This window comes from Hoplias malabaricus, chromosome 2, assembly GCF_029633855.1.
Source record: "Hoplias malabaricus isolate fHopMal1 chromosome 2, fHopMal1.hap1, whole genome shotgun sequence".
Classification (NCBI taxonomy): Eukaryota; Metazoa; Chordata; class Actinopteri; order Characiformes; family Erythrinidae; genus Hoplias; species Hoplias malabaricus.
In genome coordinates, this window is record NC_089801.1 from 26680953 (window position 1) to 26695974 (window position 15022).

Genomic DNA, 15022 nt, shown 5'->3' on the forward strand with positions numbered 1-15022 from the left:
TAGTACTGCATTGCAATATTGTGTAACCCTAACAATGTTCTAAAAAGTGTGTGCGTACTGCACTCTACTGGTAGTTATGTGCAATATTTTTGCTTCCATTTTAATGTGAATACAGAGAATTTTGTTGCTGTACCTGCGAGTGCGTAGAATGTGGAGCCAGAGTGTACCACTGAGAAAGAAAAGCACAGACATGCAGATGTAGAGTTTAGGAAGAGGAATCTCTCCAGCAGATAAGTAGCTGTCAGGATTCTTCTCTGTTATGCTGATCTGAAACCAAACAGATGCGTCAATTCACATAACAAAGAAGCATCAACACAAATGTTACTATTACTTGAGTAAAAGAAAATATGCATAAATAAATAAACACAGCAATTTGTATGCATTTATTATTTGCCTCATCATTTTAAGCATGATTTTCATTATCATTTAAAAGATAAAATTATTTTTTCAGCTTGATGGATTTGCCAAGCTTTGTGCCACTTTCCAGTGCCTCTATCCCTCCATTTGACCTAGTGGTAGGGTGTCTCAATTCTTGTTGGGAAAGAGGGATAGAGTGAAATGTTAAGGCTACTTGGCCTATAAAACTGATTTTTCAGAAGCATACTCTAAATGGAGTGTTATGAATGCCTCACCAGCAAAATGGCTGTGTAAATTTATCCTTTATAAACTCTCATAATAATTGTATTATCTTAGTTTAATGTACTTTCAATATATGACCTATTACTTCATAGCAAACATGAAAACTGCTAGTAGTATTCTGATGTCTCAGTAGTTAGCTAGTAAATTTCTAATTCCACCTTAAATTGTGAAGCCATTACATTCTCACACCTGAGGCTATTGCAACATTTAAGGTGGAGTATTTAAACAAAAAGATTCCAACTAAGAAGCTGAATTCAGTTTCATATCACAGAAGAGTTAGGAGTGGGGCGTAAGTATATTATTGTTCATTGTTTATGAAGGCATTTGAGGCCCTAAATTTAAGTCAAGCAGTGCAATTGCTGCACTATACTGCTCCTCTGATACCACTGGTAGCCAATCAGTGACATCTTGGGCTCTTATAGCATTGTCCCATTTTAACCACTAAACCTTGTAACTCAGTTCCTAGGGACAAGGTGACACTTGAAAACAAGGGGTATGGGTAAAAATAAGAAATGAGATTGGGCCTTTTAAAAGGCAAAAGAAGGCAGGGGGGGGGGGTGTGTGAAAAAAAAATTATATATATATATATATCATATTTCACATTTCACCTAAACCTTCTACACCCTCCTATCTACACAATCTTAGTCACAAGCAAAAAAGATGCATAATTTGATAATGCTCCTCTTTGGCCTTGTTTTTCTCTAAATCTTACTAACAGTGAGAGGTCTGCTTAGAAATTGTTGGGTTACCAATTATTTTCTATGCAAATCTTTAACTTACTGACTTTCACATACAGAACCAAAACTTATATCTGCAATATACGCAATCTGACAGCTTCACATGTTAACTTCCTCCATCAAAAGGGGAATGTTTTTAGGAGACATGAAATAATTTATTCTGATGAATCTAGGTTTCAGAAACAAAACAAACAAACAAACAAAAAAGAGCACTCACATCGATACTGAAACTGAGGGTTCTCACTGAAGGTGCATCTGATTTTGCGGCCATAGAGGAGTAGCAGTTGTGAAAGTAGACGTTGTAGAGGCCTTCCTGCTCATCTGTTGTTATGTTGAAGTAAAACTAAAATGAGCAAACACAATCAGTGTTTTTCTTTTTTTGGGGGGAACACTTAAATTCCTTACAACTGTGTGTTCAAATCTCAGTTCATGATTCAACTGAATTTTGAATCAATGTGGCATGGCATGCATTTGGTAAAGTCAATACATAAATACAATATAATTACTGAAGCCTCTTATATAGTACATCTCTGATTTTGTATATTATTGATTATTATTATTATAACTGAGCACTTGCAACAAATAGCCATTTATCAGCAATTTCCATATCACATATATGGTTGATAATTTCAGTTATTATTTATTAACCCTGGTTTCCTTGGAGGCTACATGAAATTCATTTATAAAACACGAGAATGAAATCGCACTTATAAAACACTGCCTGAATTTTATTAATGCGTTCAGTCTCAAAATGTTTGTAAGTACAAACAAAACACTTAAATGATTATTTGATATGACTGCACCATCTCTGGCCATCCCCAGACCTGAATATTCCTGAAAATCTGTGGTGTGATTTAAAGTGGGTTGTCAAATGCTTGGAAACCATTAAACTTGACTGAACTGGAGATGTTTTTGTAAAGACAAATGGTCCAGAATGGACCTTCAACCAGAATCTAGACTGGAAGCTATAGGAAGCGTTTAGAGGCTGTTATTTCTGTGAAAGGAGGATCTACTAAATATTGATATAATTTTTCTGTTGGGGTGCCCAAATTTATGCATCTGTTTAATTTTGTTTAAATAATTATTGCAAACTTTCTGTAAATCCTATAAACTTAAATTTCACTTCTCAAATATCACTGTGGTCTTCTGCTATATGACATATTTAACTGAAATTGCTGATCCGAACAACCAAATATTTATAAAGGAAAATCATGATGATTAGAAATGCAAATTTCTGTTCTGAATATTTATTTTCTTGGGGTTATTTTTTTGTAGATTAATTAAAGGCTTCTTGCTGTGGTTCCTCACTTCATTACTTAGTGGTTATTTGTAACTCATAGATGTGGATTATGTTAATGGTATAATAATTGTAAAGAAACCTGCATACCTCGTCCAATTTGCAAACCGATTGTACTCACCAGTTCTACTAAATTTGGTGTTTAGACAGCATTCTTTAATCTGGTTGAATGTTTTTAAGACGGTTCATTTTAGTCTTGTAATTTATTCAGAGTTTGCTTATGTTTTTAATAAAGGATTCATGAAAAAAGCTACAGCACAGATGTTTGCTCTTGCAAAAGTTTAAGATAATTTAGCAACAAAACAAATGTTCAGATATACTGCATTTTCAGATGGAAAAAATGGATCTCTGTAATAGTTGTAGGCATTATTAATGTTTGAGGGCAGGGTACAGGGAAAAGGGGGTTTATCTGTTTGCACACTGTTGTACAACTCAACACAGAGAGATATGGTCTAGCCTTGTGGTTAACATGCTACAAACATGAGCAAAAATGTGATAAACCTCTGTCATTCTAAGAAATGTTTTCAAAGTAAAACCAAGCATTCCAGTTCCACCACTACCTAGAATAGCTCACAGGGACAAATAAACCAAGAAAGGCGGAAGAACAGAAACTGGAATAAAGAACAATGCTTATTGTTAATTAAGGAAGTGTTAGGATATTCAAATATTAAGTCATGTAATTTATAAATCTCAACTCACTATGAAATTAATATTTTAAGAATTTAAACTAGCTTCTCTCTGAAGTAATTTACTCTCTTATTGAAAAAACAAGTTTAAAATCTATCCCCCACCAAAGGAAACTGATGGAATATTTGAATAAGGATTGAATATTTACATAAGAATCAAGAGCAACAGGCTAGTCCACATAGACAAGCATATTAATCAAATAATGCCTAACAAACTAAAAAATATTTAATTGATATTTACTCTGTATTAGCACATCTGAATATAATGGCACAAAAACTAACAATGGGGATAGGAGAGTAAGGCTTTCTGCAAAGGTAAATTTATCCAGCTTGGTAGGTGTGACCCAATGTGCTTGTGATAACAAATCTAGAAATAATGTACTGTGTACATGTGTTTTGTGAGCTAGGCTGTAAATGGAACACTATCTAGAAGGGCTATTTAAATTAAAACATAATCACATAATATACTGTCCCCAAAAACACTACACTATGAATGTTTTCATCAATATTGCTGTGTCGTGTTTAGTTCACTTATTGACCTCTAATGTTATTTTAAACTAAATACACTAACACTTACCTGGAATGAGTAAGTGGAATTATCTTTGCATTGCAGGGAGGAAATGACATCTGCCTTGTTCTACAAGAAAATCAATATATTACAAAAGCAGTATACAGTAAAAAAATGAAAGAAAGAAAGAAAGAAAGAATAAAAAACATCATGTGACTGCCATGACAGTCAAGTTATAAGCAGCCAAAATAAAGTGTTCCTACCAGAGTCTCATCCCGTTTTGAGTTACTCTCATCTATAAGGGACAGAAAAGATACATAAAAAGTTTACATTTATATAATTTATATTAAAAAATTGCATACAATATAAAGTGTGGATAAATGATACTACCATCATATAATGACGTTTGACACTCCTATATTAAGTTAAAATAATTATATAATATAGTTAAATTAATATAGTAATATATAATTAATATAATATAATCTGAGTTTCAGAAAAGAAAAAAAAGTGTGTTGCCTATATTTTTATATTTAAACTTTGAAGAAAAGACTAGACCTACTGGAAAGAAACAATTCTAAATTGACTAAATATCTAAAATGATCTGTATCTGGCAACTGGAGCAAATCAAAGAAACAAACAGAATCCACATCCAGTCAAACAATCTGTGAACTGTAACAGGATGAATGGAAATGAGATGAGAGAGCGGTACCTTCAGACTGAGTTTCTTTTACTTTCTTCTCATCTGCTTTAACTGTAGCCTTTGGCACCATAGGAACAATGTGAGGGAAGACTACATTTGCAGAAGTCTTCATCTTCACTCTTTGAGGTGCAAAAAATATATCTATATGAATTCTCTCTTTTGGGAAGATGTACGTTATCGGAATGTTAATTGATTTAACCATTTAAAAATGTGGTTGTGCTGTTTATATAGAAGGGTACACCCAGATTATAATATACAAGCACTAAAGATCAACATTCCCTAAACTACACACTAAGTCTGTGCGAAGTGTAAATTATACATTTTTTATTAACTATTTTAAGAGTTAAGAGTTCAACTTACAGGTTATTTTTGAAGTCCAGCATAAGAAGCACTACAGCAAACTCATTGCTAGGCACCTTTTTCAAAACACAGTACTCTAGACCATCATCCTGCAAATGTATAAAGAATGCTGTTTGATCAAAATCATAAACCTTTTTGGTTCATTTTAATTATTAGATGTAAATAATGAAATATTTTCTTTGATCCAGTATAGTATTCTAGTAAGTGGACCTCTGCTGATTGCACAGTGTCACCAGTCTCTCTGAGATGTGTGCAGCCAAACCAGTGCTATTACTGCAACACTTAACAAGCTGGAAGAGAACTCAAACGGCCAAGATCTTTCCCAATAGCTAACAGAAGCCCATGCTAACTAGCACCAAGCACAGAGAGATCAGGGAGGGGCCAAACCTACTCACACAGAGAGCAAGACCCACTGTGGTCTCTAGGACTCCCAGCCTCAAGCTGCTGAGGCATCACAGGGGACCCATCTAGCATTATCCTAAGGATAGGGCCAATACTTAAAATATATAAGATCTTCTGATAGGCTAACTACCTGAATATTTTGGTAACTGCCAGAATACAGAACAGGTACATCATTTAAAAGCAATGCCAGTGATTATGAATGTTACACATACTGGTAGTTAATTAATGTTAATTTCCTACGTAATCTCTGTTTAGTGTTAGGTCAAAGTCATGTTCCATCATGTCAGCAGGTCCTTGGGGCATGATTAAGAACAAACAAGGAGACAAACCAACAAAAAGTTATTTTGCCTCCTTATTTGGATTATAATTTTCCCCTTAACTATGCTATCCCATGAAATGTCAGTTAAAATTTCAATACAAACCTCACAAAAAAAATCAGCACCAATCAATAACTCAATCTAGCACTCTGACTGTCAAAACTAAGGTGTACAACAAGATAATTATAATAAATATTTATTCTTTTCAACGTTGTTAAATATATTGTGAGAATATTGAATGATGTATTCCGTTTGGCAAATTGAATAATGTTATAGGTTCAGTGTATCCTTTTTTATCATATAATTAAAGCTCATGTAAACACTCATTGTTTTATTAAATTCATCAGGTTTTTTTTTTTTAATCTAAAGCAATTTCCCTGTGTCCTGTAGATCCCATATGCACAAACCAAGCTTTTTGGTTTCAAATCTCCATTTTACAGTTAATACATTACAGAAGTCTAAAACAGCAATGAGTTTCTGGTGGCACACTACAGTTATTATATTTCTTCTAACAGCATAGCAAAGAATAATCAAATAATCTGAGGACCAGAAAATGCACTTACCAGATAAGTAGAGAAGCCATTGCTACTTGTGCGGTCCAGGCTGAAACCAATCTGTTGAAAAGCCACAACTAAGATGTTAATTACAACAGAAAAATGGAAAAATCTTTCCAATTGAATTGTAACAAACATCAATGCCCAGCAATGGCATTTCTGAATTCTATTAATGTTTTTAAATTATTATTGTAATATTAGACTTGCAATATTACTGTCACAGATGCAGTACATAAATAAGCCCTCTAATCAATCACTATATATTTTTGTTTGCTGTCAGAATTCTAAGATATTTACTCATAATTTAAGGGTCTGGATTCTCAAAGCACTTAAAAGCAATGTCTACAGTTGTGAGGAAATGCTGTTCTCTCATTTGTTTAAGTTTAGAACCTTTCATAAACACATTAGTTTTCATGAACACATTACACATGAGCATGCAAGCTGACTGGAGCAATAGCTAATGGTGAGAAAAAAAAAAAAAGTGTTTTTTTTTTTTTCTTTCTTAAAAGCATGGACGTTATAATCCGATAAGACTACCATATCCTTCTAGTCTCAGTCATAACTGCCTGCTCTAGCATTTATCATATCAGTAGTCATTTTTCATATCACCTGTCTAATTTATGTGCATGACTGTAGTAAGGGCATATTTATAACATACATAACATGTAAAAGGAGCAATCCCACTTTTGTAAAACAACACTGAAAGAACCTGAAAAGCCATTCAACTTCTTAATTTTGCTTACAATAACACCAATATTACTTAATAGTTAAGAAAAAAAAGATGAAGCACATTTTTTCCTGCTAATCCTTTGGTTTAATAGAGTACACGTAAAGCCCTTTAAAGGCAGAAGCGATTCAAACAGCATAATAAATGGTTTGTTTTTATTTCATTTGTATTATGCACCTACACATATTCTTATTTTCATTTAATAAACAAAACAATTATTTCATGTTAAGTGTTCTGGCTAGTGTTTACAGTAGACCAAGGACAAAAACAGACTATGCTGACCTACAAACTCCTTTCCATTGGCAGACAAGGCAGCGATCAAAACAAACAAGCAAACAAAACCAACAGTTTTCCACCTTTCCTTTTATGGCATAGATGTAACCCACTCTTACAGTATGACCAACGCAAGTTTTTCACATCAAAATTCATTTGTATTTTCAAATATTGTAAAGCATACTGAAACATGTCAAATTTTATATCACAATATATTTCTTAATTTTAGTCGATTACGATATAATTTCGATATCAATACAAACAATAAAAAAGCGACAGGAAATGTGCCAAGAACTGAAAGCAAAATGACACCACCATCAAACAACAACCTCCTGGCTTTGTCAATATTAATATTTTTAAACTAACTTTAAAACTGATTGCAATGAACTGATGGCAGCGCCCTGTAATGACCATCAGTCATAAATAATATATATTGAAATATGTTAATATTTTACGTGTATAAAAATCATATAATTGTTATTGAAAATTTTATATTGAAATATATATTGATATTGAATTATTGTCCAGCCCTAATATATATAGCCATAGATATGTAATCTAGTATTTTTTCCACATTGTCTAACCATAGTTTATAAGCCCTAAATTCCACAAATTGCTTGGATAGATTTAGTATATAATCATGAATCATAATCGTAATCATAAAATTGAAAATAAAGAACGTTCTATACAGATTCTAACAGCTGAACCACTGTAGAGAAATCTTACCGTGGAGCTGTCGATATCCTTGATTGGTGCTCCGCTCACACTGAGTGCAGTCATGTTCACAGTCATGAAACCATTTTTATAAAAACCAAATGTATTGAGATGGACCCTCTCACGGACATCATCCTGAGGTAGAAGAATTGGTTTTAGAGGCATTGTCTCATTCACCAGCATCCAAGGCACTACTTTTATTATTGAAATTATAAAGCAAAAGTTATATAAAGAAAATAACTAAGCACTTTCTCAGAGAGCATTTCATTATTATAGTAACTATAGTAAGTGATGGGTAGAGTAACTTATGTTCATATTCTTGAATAAATACAATGATTCACATAAAAGTAACTTCCTAAAAACAAGTTCATGACACGAGTACACTTGTACTACCTTGTAATTAAGTAGTCATGTAATGTACGTAGTAAGTTTAAGAACTAAAGTGAACCTTGTCGATACATACAGCATCTAGCAGTACATCAACTAAGGTTTGTACATCTCTGTTCATACAAGTTTGGATTCTTCTGGTATAAAATAACAATTAATAAGTTAATTGTGTAGCAAATTACATGAAAATTATTTATTTATTAACTTTTTTCATCATCTCACAAAAGATCACAAAAAAAGCCTTAGTCAATGAATGAACCAGTTTGTTCCATAGGACCAGTTCCCCAGATGGTTACAGCCATAGGTCAAATTAATTTATTACACCATTTCTGATTGTGGCTGTAAGATGTCAGTATGATTCCTGATGGCGCAGCAGGTAGTGTCGCAGTCACACAGCTCCAGGGACCTGGAGGTTGTGGGTTCGATTCCCGCTCCGGGTGACTGTCTGTGAGGAGTTGGTGTGTTCTCTCCGGGTGCTCCGGTTTCCTCCCACAGTCCATAAACACACGTTGCAGGTGGATTGGCGACTCAAAAGTGTCCGTAGGTGTGAATGTGTGTGTGTCTGTGTTGCCCTGTGAAGGACTGGCGCCCCCTCCAGGGTGTATTCCCGCCTTGCGCCCGATGATTCCAGGTAGGCTCTGGACCCACCGCGACCCTGAATTGGATAAGCGGTTACAGATAATGGATGGATGGATGGACTTTAAGCTGTATTAGTCTTTAAGCTTTTAATGATTGTTCCTTTAAACAATGGTACTCAGTGAATGTACTACTGATACCTCAAAACATGTACATGGACCACGAATACTTCTCCAAAAAAAAAATAAAAAATTAATTGCAATAAATGTTGACCAGTTCAAAATAAAATTATATTGAATGGCATTAAAAATAATAATTCAAAAACAAAACAAAAAACTCACTCCTTGTCCATTTGTAGTTCTACAAACACAGACTTTCACTCTGTTCTTAAATGGGGTCCTGACCGTTAAAAACAGACTCCGGTAAAGTTGGTTTCATATTCGCATATTCAGATTTCTTTCTTCAATAGCTCTCAAACGGTGCATGCAAATGACTTAATACTTGCAAAGTATTGTTTTTGGGATGCAAGACAAGCAACTACAACTCAGTTTATGTCAGAAATGTTTGCCATTTAAAAAACACGAAATATATTGTTTTCTATGGGCTGCCGCCATCTCCGCGAGAGCTAAGGGACCGTTTACAAACTACACTACACAGTAAAAACGAAGGTGACGAACCTCACACATGATGTATACTACATCTCCTACCTTCATAAATTTAACCATTACTGGCCCGTGGTGATACATTTTTCATTACAAATTTCAATAGATTTTGAACCTTTGATGATATTGTTTTTAAACAAATTGTATGTGATCAAGTGCCACCCACATGACGTACTACACCTGTTATTTTGGCAAATTTAACCCTTACTGGCCCGTGGTGATACATTTTTCATTACAAATTTCAATAGCTTTTGAACCTTTGATGATATTGTTTCAAAACAAGTTGTATTTGATAAAGTGCCACCCACATGACATACTACACCTCTTATTTTGGCAAATTTAACCCTTACTGGCCCGTGGTGATACATTTTTCATTATACATTTCAATAGCTTTTGAACCTTTTATGATATTGTTTCAAAACAAGTTGTATTTGATAAAGTGCCACCCACATGACATACTACACCTGTTATTTTGGTAAATTTAACCCTTACTGGCCCGTGGTGATACATTTTTCATTATACATTTCAATAGCTTTTGAACCTTTGATGATATTGTTTCAAAACAAGTTGTATTTGATAAAGTGCCACCCACATGACATACTACACCTGTTATTTTGGTAAATTTAACCCTTGCTGGCCCGTGGTGATACATTTTTCATTATACATTTCAATAGCTTTTGAACCTTTTATGATATGGTTTCAAAACAAGTTGTATTTGATAAAATGCCACCCACATGACACACTACACCTGTTATTTTGGTCAATTTAACCCTTACTGGCCCGTGGTGATACATTTTTCATTATAAATTTCAATAGCTTTTGAACCTTTGATGATATGGTTTCTAAACAAATTGTATTTGATCAAGTGCAACCCACATGACATACTACACCTGTTATTTTGGTCAATTTAACCCTTACTGGCCCGTGGTGATACATTTTTCATTATAAATTTCAATAGCTTTTGAACCTTTGATGATATGGTTTCAAAACAAATTTTATTTGATCAAGTGCCACCCACATGACATACTACACCTCTTATTTTGGCAAATTTAACTATTTCTGGCCCGTGGTGATACATTTATCATTACAAATTTCAATAGCTTTTGAACCTTTTATGAAATTGTTTCAAAACAAGTTGTATTTGATAAAGTGCAACCCACATGACATACTACACCTTTTATTTTGGTCAATTTAACCATTGCTGGGCAGTGGTGATGAGTTTTTGAAAATAAATTTCAATAGCTTTTTAACCTTTTATGATATTGTTTCTAAACAAGTTTTATTTGAACAAGTGCCACCCACATGACATACTACACCTCTTATTTTGGTCAATTTAACAATTAATGGCCCATGATGATGCATTTTTGAGAATACATTTCAATAGCTTTTGAATGTTTATTGAAATTGCTCAGAAAGAACATGTAGCTGTTTGAATGAAGTAATGGTGGGGTAGGCAATAATTTGAGCAGCTTTTTTAACAGGTTTTAAAATATTTTTATTGACCAACTGTCAATATTTTGCAGAATGTAAGTATATACACACAAAACAACAGCAATAGTTATAATCCAAAAAAATTACTTTCAATGTAAAAATTAAGTTGTCTGACTCATGAGAGACATAACTTTTGCCAGAGGTGTACATACAGTAGGTGTATGCAAAATGTTGGTGTTTCCACAGGATTCATTTAAAGAAAGCTGGAGCAGACATTCCCAGAAACAGAGACTACCTTATGTAATGCATAACATGAGATGTGTTGCTACTTGTCTTGGACAATGTCCTAGATCCACAATGGCCCTTTACAGACAAACAGTCTCTGTTTCTGGGAATGTCTGCTCCATCTTTCTTTAAATGTATCCTGTGGATACACCAACATTTTGCATACACCTACTGTATGTACACCTCTGGCAAAAGTTATGTCTCTCATGAGTCAGACAACTTAATTTTTACATTGAAAGTAATTTTTTTGGATTATAACTATTGCTGTTGTTTTGTGTGTATATACTTACATTCTGCAAAATATTGACAGTTGGTCAATAAAAATATTTTAAAACCTGTTAAAAAAGCTGCTCAAATTATTGCCTACCCCACCATTACTTCATTCAAACAGCTACATGTTCTTTCTGAGCAATTTCAATAAACATTCAAAAGCTATTGAAATGTATTCTCAAAAATGCATCATCATGGGCCATTAATTGTTAAATTGACCAAAATAAGAGGTGTAGTATGTCATGTGGGTGGCACTTGTTCAAATAAAACTTGTTTAGAAACAATATCATAAAAGGTTAAAAAGCTATTGAAATTTATTTTCAAAAACCCATCACCACTGCCCAGCAATGGTTAAATTGACCAAAATAAAAGGTGTAGTATGTCATGTGGGTTGCACTTTATCAAATACAACTTGTTTTGAAACAATTTCATAAAAGGTTCAAAAGCTATTGAAATTTGTAATGATAAATGTATCACCACGGGTCAGAAATAGTTAAATTTGCCAAAATAAGAGGTGTAGTATGTCATGTGGGTGGCACTTGATCAAATAAAATTTGTTTTGAAACCATATCATCAAAGGTTCAAAAGCTATTGAAATTTATAATGAAAAATGTATCACCACGGGCCAGTAAGGGTTAAATTGACCAAAATAACAGGTGTAGTATGTCATGTGGGTTGCACTTGATCAAATACAATTTGTTTAGAAACCATATCATCAAAGGTTCAAAAGCTATTGAAATTTATAATGAAAAATGTATCACCACGGGCCAGTAAGGGTTAAATTGACCAAAATAACAGGTGTAGTGTGTCATGTGGGTGGCATTTTATCAAATACAACTTGTTTTGAAACAATATCATAAAAGGTTCAAAAGCTATTGAAATTTGTAATGAAAAATGTATCACCACGGGCCAGTAAGGGTTAAATTTACCAAAATAACAGGTGTAGTATGTCATGTGGGTGGCACTTTATCAAATACAACTTGTTTTGAAACAATATCATAAAAGGTTCAAAAGCTATTGAAATTTGTAATGAAAAATGTATCACCGCGGGCCAGTAAGGGTTAAATTTACCAAAATAACAGGTGTAGTACGTCATGTGGGTGGCACTTTATCAAATACAACTTGTTTTGAAACAATATCATAAAAGGTTCAAAAGCTATTGAAATGTATAATGAAAAATGTATCACCACGGGCCAGTAAGGGTTAAATTTACCAAAATAACAGGTGTAGTACGTCATGTGGGTGGCACTTTATCAAATACAACTTGTTTTGAAACAATATCATCAAAGGTTCAAAAGCTATTGAAATGTATAATGAAAAATGTATCACCACGGGCCAGTAAGGGTTAAATTGACCAAAATAACAGGTGTAGTACGTCATGTGGGTGGCACTTTATCAAATACAACTTGTTTTGAAACAATATCATCAAAGGTTCAAAAGCTATTGAAATGTATAATGAAAAATGTATCACCACGGGCCAGTAAGGGTTAAATTGACCAAAATAACAGGTGTAGTATGTCATGTGGGTGGCACTTTATCAAATACAACTTGTTTTGAAACAATATCATCAAAGGTTCAAAAGCTATTGAAATGTATAATGAAAAATGTATCACCACGGGCCAGTAAGGGTTAAATTTGCCAAAATAAGAGGTGTAGTACGTCATGTGGGTGGCACTTTATCAAATACAACTTGTTTTAAAACAATATCATCAAAGGTTCAAAAGCTATTGAAATTTGTAATGAAAAATGTATCACCACGGGCCAGTAAGGGTTAAATTTGCCAAAATAACAGGTGTAGTACGTCATGTGGGTGGCACTTGATCACATACAATTTGTTTAAAAACAATATCATAAAAGGTTCAAAATCTATTGAAATTTGTAATGAAAAATGTATCACCACGGGCCAGTAATGGTTAAATTTATGAAGGTAGGAGATGTAGTATACATCATGTGTGAGGTTCGTCACCTTCGTTTTTACTGTGTAGTGTAGTTTGTAAACGGTCCCTTAGCTCTCGCGGAGATGGCGGCAGCCCATAGAAAACAATATATTTCGTGTTTTTTAAATGGCAAACATTTCTGACATAAACTGAGTTGTAGTTGCTTGTCTTGCATCCCAAAAACAATACTTTGCAAGTATTAAGTCATTTGCATGCACCGTTTGAGAGCTATTGAAGAAAGAAATCTGAATATGCGAATATGAAACCAACTTTACCGGAGTTAAAAACAGGCCGGAAGGGTGCTGATTTTTTAAGCAGAGCAGTCTGTTATTGAAGAGAGCTACAAAGGCCACCGACAGTGTACATGGCAAGTCGAGCTGATTAAAATGGTCAAAGAGTGTAGAATATAGTTTTTTGGGGTTTTTTTGTCCAGGGAGTGTATTCAACGTCTCATATTACACTGGTTTACGTTATCTACTAAATCCGGTTTTTCATTCTCCACACCAAATACGCAAAATAAAAAATAAACACATTTGGACTCCAATTCATAAGCGTTATCACTTCTGAAGCACAAAGCTTAAAGTGCTTAAAGTATACTGTGTCACTACATAAGGGTACATATTAAACTGTAAGGTAGCCAAATCTCTCCGTTAACGAAGAAGAGACCATGGGCCGTTGTGCCAACTGTAAAATGAACCGAGCGCATTTCTACGTTAGCCCACTGACCGCTGTCACAGTCGGATAATAAAATACAGACTAAACCTCGTGTCTAATTATCTGACAGTGTTTGCGAGTTAATGCTATTCCTCAGCTCATTCCTCAGGCCAACAACCTATGCTACAGCTGACACCCAAAAACGTCTAAAGAATGTAATCCATTTGACACTTACTTTCAGTACAAGGTGATGGATCCGACACTCGCTGCCTACAACGAAAAAAACGAAAAACAACTTAACACCCGTAAACACATATTCTTTGTCGATCGCCATTTTTTAAAATGAAGGGAAAAATACAGCTGCTGACAGTAGCCAAGCACTTCCAGGTCAGATAGAGGTGCAAGCAGTGTTAGGAATTGAGGAGAACTGCCACTTGATAACAATATCCTCTTGCCTGCACAAACGCTAGAGGGCGCTGAAGAAGAAGCCTAAAATGAGTAAGGACATGTTGAGCCTTTGTGGAAAGTTAAGCTTAAATAGTTAAACATTTGTACAGAAAATGCTCGTTTTTTCCCACATAGTAGGCCAGCAAAACATATTTAACACTATAGTAATATTTTAACGCTTTCCAACTCCAGTTGGATTTCATTACAGTCTCCTCAGTACTAATGCCAACGGCTTGTCACAAAATATCTAGTGCTATATGCTGTAGAATAAAGAAAGAACTTTGGTCCCTTTTCTTCGACATTCATACAGCGATACATCCTTGTAATTTCTGAAAATTACATTCCATTTTTGGCATTAGGGTTAAGGAACTGTTTGTTCCACGTTTTTAGCCGTTTAGCTTAATTACCTCCCATTCAAATAAGACTTACTAAAGCGCGCCCTCTAGCGTTTCCCGA

The 15022-nt window shown here is 34.2% G+C and overlaps 1 protein-coding gene across 2 annotated transcripts in view; it reads right to left on the reverse strand.

Annotated features, from left to right (window-relative positions):
* Positions 1 to 14509, reverse strand: part of gpr107 (G protein-coupled receptor 107) — a 34654-nt gene extending 20145 nt beyond the window's left edge. Inside the window, exons 1-9 of one of the 2 annotated variants that reach the window (XM_066658652.1) lie at positions 14355 to 14509; positions 7930 to 8052; positions 6213 to 6263; positions 4931 to 5019; positions 4580 to 4689; positions 4131 to 4162; positions 3937 to 3996; positions 1594 to 1719; positions 134 to 267 (exon numbers count right to left, since the gene is read on the reverse strand). In XM_066658652.1, the coding sequence (XP_066514749.1) occupies positions 134 to 267; positions 1594 to 1719; positions 3937 to 3996; positions 4131 to 4162; positions 4580 to 4689; positions 4931 to 5019; positions 6213 to 6263; positions 7930 to 8052; positions 14355 to 14453 (824 nt within the window). In that variant the 5' untranslated portion in view covers positions 14454 to 14509. The remainder of the gene's footprint in view (positions 1 to 133; positions 268 to 1593; positions 1720 to 3936; positions 3997 to 4130; positions 4163 to 4579; positions 4690 to 4930; positions 5020 to 6212; positions 6264 to 7929; positions 8053 to 14354) is intronic. The other variant, XM_066658651.1, reaches the window with a different exon arrangement.
* Positions 14510 to 15022: the final 513 nt, after the last annotated feature.